General features: G+C 43.3%; 1 protein-coding gene across 1 annotated transcript in view; it reads right to left on the bottom strand.

The window, feature by feature from the left end:
- LOC106721857 (protein FAM13A-like) overlaps positions 1-11,337 on the bottom strand; it is a 98,761-nt gene that overhangs the window by 64,601 nt on the left and 22,823 nt on the right. The window contains exon 4 of the mRNA XM_014517128.2: positions 920-1,100. Within this exon, the coding sequence (XP_014372614.2) occupies positions 920-1,100 (181 nt within the window). The remainder of the gene's footprint in view (positions 1-919; positions 1,101-11,337) is intronic.

Genomic DNA, 11,337 nt, shown 5'->3' on the forward strand with positions numbered 1-11,337 from the left:
GGTGGATTTCTTTATTCTTGAAAACAGAACATATGCCTCAGACTAAGTGTGCTTCTCAGTTGGGTTGTTCTTAGAATCCTCTTTCCCCCTGTCCCACCCCATAATTCCCCTCTGCTACGAGGGAAACTCAAACCTTTTCATATACCCGAGTAGGAGTCAAGAGGATTTACACAGCCTGACGATAAGAGTGAGGAAGCAGGCAATAAATCTTTATGTGTCTTCAGCATCTGAGATGATCATAACACATCTCAAAGTACACAACAGCACTGACAGAGTGAACACTTTTCCCTCCAAAAGGAACAAAGAGTTGGGCCAGAAAAAAGCACCCATTAAGACGTGTGAATCCTGTGAGACATCTCAAGTCTATCCCTGCTGAGCCTCATCTCCCACCCATAGGCAGGTTTTTGGGTCCTTTATTAGCAGAGCTACTATTTGAGACATGGACCAGAAGAAGGAACCAAATGGCTTGCTCATGCAGAGGAGACTTTGACCTCTTTTTCTGAGAGTCCACAGAGAGAAATAAGCAGCACTTCATAGCTGCCCTCCAGCACCTCGTTCTCTAATCTCTGAACCTTGTGCTCAGGAGTTTCTATGGTGCTTGGCAGCAAAGGGAGGTGCAATCTCCCCCCACTTGTGAAATCTGGGAAATTTTCTGCTCCACTTGCTCCTGTCTACACCATATAGCAAACTAGAAAACTACTTTATAAAAGGTATTGCAAGTGCAAAACATCTCCTTCTCTGACCATCCAAACAAAAGGGTGCAGCTTACTCCTAAAGGTGAATTCCCAAGATGGCAACATTGCTTATGAAAAGTTTATGATCAATTCAAACAATGAGAATTTGGAGCTGCACCTCATGCCACCTGCTCCAAAATACGTGCAGCCTAAACAAGGGAAAATGTGGAAACTTGCAAACTTACTGAAAGCAACTTGGTCCAAAGACAGTGGCAAGATTGCAAACATTCATTCTGTTTTCCATGTGATGCTCGGCAACTTGTGTCAAGAAACAGCACAGGTATTTCAGCAGGCAGTAGTGAGCATCAGGCAGCTCTTTCAGGAGTTCTTTCAAGTTATTGTCCTTCTGAGCATCACTTCTAGCATCTGAAAAAAAGAGGGAGGGGAAAAATCAACATCAGAAAAAGGTGTCACCACCAATCTGTCCATGCAAATTAACTTTATTCTTTAAACAAAAAGAGTCAGATTCTACTCCATATGACCTTGCACGAAAAGGACTATGTTAGAACAAGATTTAGTTAAACTAGTACAAGTCCACCTGCAGACTAGCCTCATTATACATTAAATCTAGAGTTACTCCATTAAGCTCAGTGGAGTTAAGCCCAAACAACAATTTTTTGCCCTCAAATCCTACATTAGCATTTTTTTTCAGCACTCCACTAGCTCGCCTATCTCAATTCATCACTCCAAACAGTGCACCTGCTCATTTCTTGTTCTTCTTAGTATGGCAAGATTACTTTTGTACAGGAGCTGTCCCTTCTCTAACACTAAGCATTCTCTGTGCAATAATAAGAAAACAATTGCCCAAAATATATCCCTGCTGAGCCTCATCTCCCATCCATAGGCAGGTTTTTGGGTCCAAGGCCCAAGGACCAGCTAGGATAAAAAACACAGACATTTACTATTACAAACTTCAGAGCCACACTCCCAGTAGTTGAAAAAGAATGAAGCAATTGCATGTTAGTTTCTTTTTTGTCATACTTTGCTGCCCTACCTGACTTTGCTATAGTTTCCTTTTTAATATATCATCATGAATCTTTTTCTAAAGGTTTTTTCTTCTGTTGTTCAGATCCTCCTTGCACTCACATTCCCTCTATGCTTCATGTCTCTCCATGCCCCAGAACTAATTTTGGTTTCCCATTACTCCTGCCTACTCATAATACACAGACACAGACACTCTCTCTCTCTTCACTTTCCCATTGATTCCAGATGCTTTTCCCCTGTGCTAACAGGTGGCTCTTGATTACGCTGATATGCAATTCTGTTCATCTGTCATATTGTCTACTTCCTTGTTTCAAGAGTGTGACTCTCCTACTTTCCCCCTTGTCCTAGAGACCTTGGTTTCAGCTTGTTGTCTCAAGATAAATCCATTTAATACATGCAAAACATTCAGAAGTAATGGCCATCAGACCCCTGAACAAGATAATAAATACTGGGTATGACATCTCAATAAGAAGTTTAACTCTGACCCCCTTGTCTTGGGTTTTGTGCAATATACTTGGTCACTGGTTTCAGTACAGTGAGCACAACCACAATTGGTTTGGGGAATACATTTTTACACAGGCCCCTTGAAGTGTATTTTTATATTGAATCCAGTTCTGTAATCTTTTCTCACAATGATTACAGCTGACTGACTTACAGGAGCAGTCTCACCCAGTTAAAGGGTGTATTCACAGGAGTAAGTGCTATTTACTATAAAGGATGGAGAATAAAACTTAGTGGGCGGGTCTACATGAGACGTTTACTGTGCAGTTGACTAATTAACTGCATGGTAAACATCTCAGTGTCTACACATGTGCCCCTATTAGGTCGCAGGAAACTAATAAACTCCACAGCAAGGACTACCCTAAATACAAGTACTATCCTGCTGTGGAGTCTTCTTGTGTGCAGCTGTGCCTGTGTAGATGCTGATTGATTGGCTGGGTCATGAGGGTGTTTCAGTAGCCTGCCAGCTAGCCCCACGCTGAAGCACCCTTGTGCCCCAGCCAGCATCTCCACAGCACACTGAGCCCAGTTGGAGCAGCCCTGGGCTGGTGGGCTGACCCCCAGGGCTCCCTGCCAGCCAGGGCTGCTCCACTTGGGCTCTACATGCCGCATATGAATAAATTCTGGAGCTAATTGCTCTGGAGTTATTTGCAGATGGCACACCCGGGAGTTTATTCATGTGCAGTAATTGCATGTGCAGACATGCCCAGTTTGGGGGAGTATTATTACAGTAAATGCAGCTCTCTCAGGTCATATCTAATTACTGTGAAATATAAAGTTCCATAAAATATAAAATGGTGCACAAGTAAAGAAGAAATGGTGATGTTGGGTAGCGACTAGATTTTGTGTTTCAAACTGCAGAATGCTATTAGCACATCTAATAGGACTTTTCACTTGCGAACTTTTAGAAGAAAATGCATTACTTGCAAGGGCATTGTACAACAAGCAGAATACAAAAGAAATTCTGTTTCATAGATGACCTCAAGTTTTTGAACTCTGGCTATTTTCTGATTTGGAATTAAACCTTAAAACAGAAAAAAAACCAACAACAACAAAAAAGAGAGTCTAAACATTCTGGGTTGTTCAAAATATTTTAAAAAGCAAATTGAAATGGAAAATCATTTCTAATGGAAAAATGTAAGCCCCATTTCCACAAACATCAAAAGGATGGTTCAACATTCCATGAACTATTTCCTCCAACCCTTTTTTCCCTTTCAGAACAAAATTTGGCAAAACTGACATGATTTCAAAACATCTTGATTTCAGCTAAGCAATATTTTTGACAGAAAATCGTTCCATTAATGGTTTTCTGGTAAACTCCAATCAAAAGGTTGGTTCATTTACATTAGGTAAGCATTTCCATACCAAGAAAGTTCTCTGAAAATTCTTGATATTATAGGCTGGACCTCTGCCTAGATTTAATTCTGCATAACTGCTGTCAGGTAATTAGACTTTTCTTTTGTGGCTCATTTTAAGTTTCATGCAGGAACTCCCTTATAGCTCTTAGGGTTTTGCTCTTGCTTTTGGAGAGATGTCTTTGCTCCATGAGCCCCAGGTGAGAGATTCTGTCTTATGAACAGAGTCTTGTGTTCCTAGAGGATGACTATTTTGTTCCAAAGTGGCTGTTGGCTTGAAGACCAAATACTGGAACCTTGCTAACTGCAAGTCACACAATATTCTTCAGGTCAGAGGGCATTCTGGTCCAGTCCCAACTAGGTCAGCCTTCCAAAGCCCAAGTCCAGGAAAGCACTTGGAAACGAGCACGTTGCATGTGAAGCAACTTAGCAAGTGCCTACTAAAACAGCGCATATGCCAAGTACATGCTGTTTTGCACACTATGGGCAGAGTGGTTTGTAACAGAAGAGAAAGGACATTGTATTGCAGGCTTGCCCTCTTGTGGTTGGAAGCTAGGAGACAGAGTACATAAAATGCTGTTACCATGTTTTCTTGTGTACAACTCATACCCCTTTTCCCCAAACCAGTTGGGGAAAATTGGATATGCATTAGATGTGAGGAAAAGGGTTTCCCATAGGTCCAGACATTTGGCAGCAGAGACAGGCATTAATTGCTGTGGCTCTGGGAACCATGGCAATTAATGCTGCCACAGTTCCTCCCCCCATCTATACATGGGACTGGGCTGGCATGCAGGCTGGCCTGTAGCTAGGTCCTGCATGATGGCTCTGGAGCCCTGTGCCAGGTTAAACCCAGCGCGCCAGTCTAGGAGTGTGCCAGGTTGGCCTTGGCATAAGGCTCCAGAGCCAACACACAGAGTTGGCTGGGAGGGTCCAGTTGCAGCAGGTGGGAGCTGAAGGCTATGCAGTGGTGCCTGGTAGGGTCCAACCATGGTGTTGTGTCTGGACCCTGGCTGGCCAGGCTTGCATGCTGGTTCTGGAGCCACTGGCTGGACCCCAGTTCTTCTACCACTGCAGGTCCCAAGTACTGGTGTATGTTCCCCAGTTTCCAGATTTATACAGACATTGGGCGAGCAGGGCCAAACTGACACAATGCCTCTCCTGGGCATGTGCTGTGCTTGGCACAGAGGTGCACTGAACTGAAAGTAAAGAGTTGTTTTGTTCTTTTATTTTTTTTTCTCATCTGTAAGCAGCCACATTGAATAAGAAGAGTGGCTTGTTTTTAAAGGCAAACTTTATGATTTACATCTCTATCATTACCTTTCATTTCTAATAACTGTTTTTGGAGTAGATTGTGTAGTGTTTTCTGGTAGTCACCTGAGGAATGCTAAATATATAAATAAGGTTATCATAGTAGTTAAAAACATGGTGACCTGAGGACCAGGGACATAATAGTTGGGTCAGGATATGATTTATATTTCACAGGAATTTTTGTAGTTAAGAAGTAAACAAGATGGACCTTGCCTACAGTTCAGGAAGGCATGGGAATATATATTTGTTACTCAATATTTACTCAAATTTATTACGCAATATAGCTTAGCTGGAACTATAACATTTTCAAATACTAAAAACAACAGTTTCACAGGCTATGATTTAGTGCTCACATGATATATAGATTCTAGGAAAACCTTATTGTTTCCAACTTGTATTAGAAGCTTAATACTATTTTTATACTTTTCATATTCTAGTTCATGAAAGAATAATGATTACCCCTATCTTGTCAAATATCAGATCTACCAATGACCACATCAAGCAATTCCAGGACCAAATCTTTATATTATCATCAATTAAAGCCTTTCCTTTGGCAAAGAGAAGCTAGCTTATTCCTTTGAAAAAAAGAGTCAAATATTCATGAAGCAGGCTTTAATAATTCTGTTCATGCACTTATTTAAGGCAAATAGGGTTATTTTTAGGATAACTTATTTAATTATTTCCTGATAAAAACAGGAAATAAGCAAACAATCTCACCCTTTGTCACTTTATGAATGTGATCTATGAATCTATAATTTTATTTAAAAACAATATTAGGATCATAATTCATAAGGTGACAAAGGGTGAGACTGTTTGTTTGTTTCCTATTTTTATCTGAGTGGACATTTGGGAAGGCTGGTATGGAGCAAGATAAGGAAGTCAACAGTGCCTCTATTTGCACAGAGCAAGATGGAGTGGACAGATTCTTTGATTTGATTATGAATTACCTGTTACTTTTTATAAGATCTTGGGGGGAAAAAACAACTTGGTGTAGTTTCCATGCAGTCAGAACTTTAGAATTCACTTCCAAATGTATTTCTGATTAGATAGCAAACACTGTTTACTAGTCTAAATATTTGTTCCCATAAAGCTGCATGCAGTTATGATCAGTAAAGCCAAACCTATTACTCAGGAAAAACATGTCAATAATGCCACACAACTACCTAATTAGGAAAACCCTTTGAGAGCTAATTGCTTCTATCACCCTCCCACTGGCACTTGAGATCGTTAGGTACTTTTCCATTTACCAACGAGTTTCTCATCCCTTAAAAAAAACTGACAGGATTCTATTTTCCGCTCTTCACAATGCATTTTGAAGTCAGGAAGGCACTTTTGCTGTAAACAAAGCTGTCAGCTTCATGGCAACAGATTTAATTCAGTGAGTTTGACTTCCTTGTTTGTTAAGTATTCTGCATTACAAGGTGCTGATCAAGTGGGCTCATCACTGCACAGGATCAACTCTTTGGTCCTCACTTAATACTATTCTGGCATTACACATGGCTTATAGTAATTTCCCAGGTTTTCAGAAAAAGGGGCAGGGGATCTGATTTTGAGATTTTCAGAAGACAAACCGTCTGGGATGGGGAGAGTACATATCTAAAGAACAATGGGAAACACACTTTTGTCTCTATGGGTTAATTTGTTTACAACCTTATAGACTAAATTAGAGATATATATAGCAGAAGCTTTTGTGCACTCCAAAAGACGTGCTATGAAAAGACATGCACAGAGCAGTGTATAAAATGGAAAGAGTAACTTGAATACTAAAAGCAGGAAAGGAGGGAGGGAGGGGAGAGATGAGAGGGAAGGTAGTGCTGGGTGAGGCAAGTGAGTAATAAACCCATAGAAACAAAAGGGTCACAGAAATGAATCCAGGTAATGGGATAAGAATCCATAGTCCCTATTTAAACCATACTAAACACAATTCAGTCTGTGGATAATTTCTTGTTCTGCAATTTCCCTTTCAAGTTGTTTTTTAAAGATTTGCTGCCTAAGAACAGCTACCCCAAGTTCAGCCATAGAACGTCTAGTGCCTGTCTGTTGTCTACACAGCACAAATGGAGTGAGTGATGCCTAGGTGTAAGAATGAATGAACATTGATTTGACACCAGCTCCAAAAAGACACAAAGGCTGGTGACAGAATTTTTCAATTTCCCTGGACATTCCACCTGTGACTTCATAGCTGACATCTTGCTTCATGTAAGGTGAAGAACATGATGAGACCACCCCATGAAGCAGGAGCTCCACTTTAGACATGTATTCACAGACCAAAATTTCAGTCCTGCTCAAAACCCAACAGTGCCTATAATGACCTGGATTGCCAAAAATAACACAGCCTGAAATAAGCTGGTCACTTCTGAAAAACAAGATATTAAGGAAGGGGCTTGAAGCAGTTAAAAATGTTGCTGCTGAGAGCATGGCTAACAGACCAGAAACAAGAACAGCAAGAATGGAGGAGATGTGTGGGTGGAAGATTTTTAGCTGCATCCCATTTTGCTACAAAGTTCACATAATTAAAGAAGAAGAAAGGGTTTTGCAATATTTTGCCCTGTTTCTTTACATGCTGAGGTTCTCTGCTGAGAAACAACCACCAGCTTGTCATCTAATTCAATCCCTTTTGCTGCTCAACTAATTTCTTACTCCTTCCAAAACATAAGTGACCAAAACATCACTAAAAAGCACTGTTAAATGTTATAACAGAGAGTTAGAAGAACAGAAAACTTCCCTTCTCTACCCTTATTCCATACTGGAAATATACCAGCACTGGCTCATATTTCAGATAAAGTGACGTGCTTATGATGTGACTCCACCTTAGATCAACAGCTCACACCTTGTTTAAGTCAATAAAAGAAACTCCAAAAAATCTCTTTCTAAAATATTGTAAAAAGATAACTAGTGAATATAAAACCTAACCCAACAATGCAAGAGACCCAGCAGCAGGTCATTAATCCTGTGCAGCAGGATTTCTGTCTTCCTCTCTACCTTGCTGGGAACTTTGCCTCCTACCTGTTGTTACTACTCTAATGAATGCTACCTTCGTATGGAAGGCAGCTTCTAGTGTTTTCACCTGTTGACAAGCATCTTGTGCATTTGAAAAAACATATCACTCTCAGTTTGTTGCTAACTTTTTTATTATTGAAATGAAAATAAAAGCCAACACCCCCCTCTGATTTGCAATACTTTGGTGAGTGAAGACACCAGCTCCCACTTCCATTTTCACAACCATTTCTCAGGCTGCGATTTGGCCTATAAAAGTTGACACGGCCCATGTGTTTTTTGCTGTGCTCCAAACACTTTACCTGGCTGACTACAAAGCAAGAAATAAAAGTCTGCCCTACATAGAACTGCAGATCCAGAACAGATCTCCAATCTCTCTCAAACTAAAAACTGTACTCAAAGACTACAGGTTTCCCTTGATTTATGTGGGTTCTATTTATATGGATTCGCTCTTACGTGGTGACTCTTTTTATACCTGAAATTTGTTATATGCAAGGTAAATTTGCTCTTATGCGATCTGCATAGGTGTGCTTCCTCCTCCCCCAATCAGGGAAGTCTGTGAGAGGAGGGGAAAGGGCCCAGAGGAGAGGTTGACAGGAGAGGAAAGGGCTGTGGGGCTGGGGCTACACTCACTGCAGCCCCTGCTGCAACTGCTCTAGGAGTGGCCAATGCCAGCAGCTTGCAGCTGCTGGGCTCCACTGCACCCTGAGCCCCCCGGGGCTCCGCTTCCCTCAGGGCATTGTGCCCCGAACCCCTGGTGCAGTGCAGCCCAGCGGCTGCAAGCAGGTGGTGTCCACCACTCCTGGGGCTGCAGCAGGGGCGGGTGGCAGCCTGCAGCAGGACAAGAGCAGGCTGGGGCCAGTGGCCACTGCAGGCTGGAGGTGGCACTGGGCTTGTCCCAGCACTCAGGGTGGGCTGCAGAAATGGGAGGGGGGCTGATGCCACTCCAAAATTCACTGTAGCCCCCCCCAGCGCCGGGAAGAGCCTGGTACTGCCGCCCGCCCCAGCCTGCAGCAGCTGCCAATGCCAGCCTGCTTTCGTCCCACTGCAGGCTGCTGCCTGCCCCTGCTGCAGCCCCGGGAACAGCTGATTCTACCTGCTTGCAGCAGCTGGGCTGTGCTGCGCCCCTCCCTCACCCCTTTCCTAGCCCCAGCCTCCCTCCCTCCCTCCCTATCTATCATGGTAATGCACCTCTACCTGTTCCACTGTAAACTGGGTTCACTTTATGCAAATTTGACTTATGCGCCATTGTCTGGGAATGCATCTACCGCATAAATCAAAGGAAATCTGTATGTAAGACCATAAATGCACCTGGGCTTGCCAGACATGGCCAGTGGAGAAAGCGGACAATTTTTCAACACAGTATCATGCCTCTATATTTAGCATATAAAAAAAATACAGCATTCTAAAGTGGATCTAGGAGGATGTGTGAACACTCTTTATTTAAACATGTAATCAAGTAGACTTCCGTATAAATGCAATGAGTGTCAGAGATAAACTTAAGACAAACAGGGGTCTACATTTTTATACACATCTACTGCAGGTAGCAGTGCAATAAATCAGTGATGCCCAAACTTTTTTCCTCATTGAGGGGCCTGAACTCTTTGCAGGCCAGCCAGTGGGCCTGATCTGGCAGGTGGAGTGAGTTTCAATATGACTGCACAAAGCAGGATGGGGAGAGGTGCCGAGCCCTGATCCAGCTACACAGGGGTGAGGGGGTGTGGCCTGCCCCTGTGGTAAAAATGTATCATGATCCCTTCTTCTCGCTATACAGGGCCTCATAGCTGAACTGTGAAATGTTTCTTCTTTCCTCCTGCAGTAGATAAGCAGTGTTATAATTAGAAACAGTCTAGGCAACACTCGCTTTGAGATAAGTCTCAAGGTTTCTTATTAGAGCACATAAATTTTGTAAACATCATACACGCTCATTACCCTAGAGTTACACCAAAACACAAGGTTACTAAGGGGCACACAGTTCAGAACTGCGCATGTGGCAGGCCTTTTTGCCGCAGTTCCGTTTTAGGACTACGCATGTACTAAACTTTGCAGAAAAATATAACCAATCACGTTGGAATCTTTTGTTCAGGTTAGCTATAAAAATGGAACCTCGGACATGGCTCGGGGTCGACTTCGCTTTGAGCACTTAGCTCCGTTGTCGAACTTGTTTGCAAACAATAAACTCGAGTTGGACCCAGCCTGAGTGTGAGACTCTCTCCTTGAGGTAAATTGGACAAAGCCTCTGGGGGCACAAAACTAGCAATTTGTGCAACAATTTGGCGAGCCAGCCAGGAGCAGCCCTTGGACCACCCCGGGGTCGGACGACAAGACTGGAAAAGGTGTCCGTGAAGTGGCCACCAGACCGCTTTTGGAGTCTGCCACGGCACTGGAACCGTGAGTCGGGACACCTGGGAGGTTAAAGGATCTCCCTTAAATGAGTCAACCAGGCTAAGTGGGTCCGAAGAGATGGTGCCAGGGTGTTGGCGGAGTAAGTATTCGCTTTCCTTGTGTCTTTTGAGTAGTCTTTCAGGGAATTTGGAATTTTGGAACGTTCAGCATATAGGTCTGAACATTAGCCCCGAGGACTTTGTTCATTTAGAAACATGAGCCGCTGACCAGGTCTGGGACTAAGGCTGAGTCTAGCCGCCCAGATTATGCCTGACAAGGTAGTGTCGAACACAAGGGGGCTTAGCTGGAACCTCGTGACCCAGTGGACAGGTATCTGAGTGATTTTGTATATTGGTTGACACAATGGGTTCGGGTAGCTCCCGAGAAGAAAACTCTGCAACCCCATTGGGATGCATGCTAAGAAGCTTTAGTAAATTCAAAGGAGATTATGGGGTAGAAATGTCAAAAGATAGATTGATTACTTTCTGTCAGGTGGAGTGGCCATCATTTAGAGTGGGGTGGCCGGATGTCGGTTCTTTTGATGTGAAATTGGCTAATGTAGTGTTAAGTGTGATAACAAGGGATGGTTATTGAGATCAATATCCGTATATAGATTGCTGGGTGAGTGCTGTGATGAATCCCAGTCCCCCATGGGTACAGAAGTGTAAAGGAAAAATGTGTAAGATGTTATTGGCAAAAGACGCTGGGAGAAAGCCCCGAGTCCTCTCTGATTCTGGTAGTGAAGTAGATCTGACTCAAGGGTTAAGGCGCAGGGATGAGGCTAGACCACCACCGGACCCACGGCGCAGAGCAGAGGCTAGGACGCAGCTGGGCATAGACCAAACGGATCAGGAAGAGATAGCCAGCACTAGCTGCTCTAAGACAGGCATAGATCAAAAGGATCAGGAAAGGACAGCCGGCACAAGCCGCTCTAAAACACCTCCCCTGTATGAGGGAAAGAATGTGAAAGAACCTGACTCTTTATCCCCAACTGCCCCCAATTCTCCCCAGACCCATTGGAGTGCTCTCCAGTTTGACCAGCCCCCCCTTCAAGAACCAAGATCAACTCGAAA

Source organism: Alligator sinensis, unplaced genomic scaffold (assembly GCF_000455745.1).
Source record: "Alligator sinensis unplaced genomic scaffold, ASM45574v1 scaffold125_1, whole genome shotgun sequence".
Lineage (NCBI taxonomy): Eukaryota > Metazoa > Chordata > Crocodylia > Alligatoridae > Alligator > Alligator sinensis.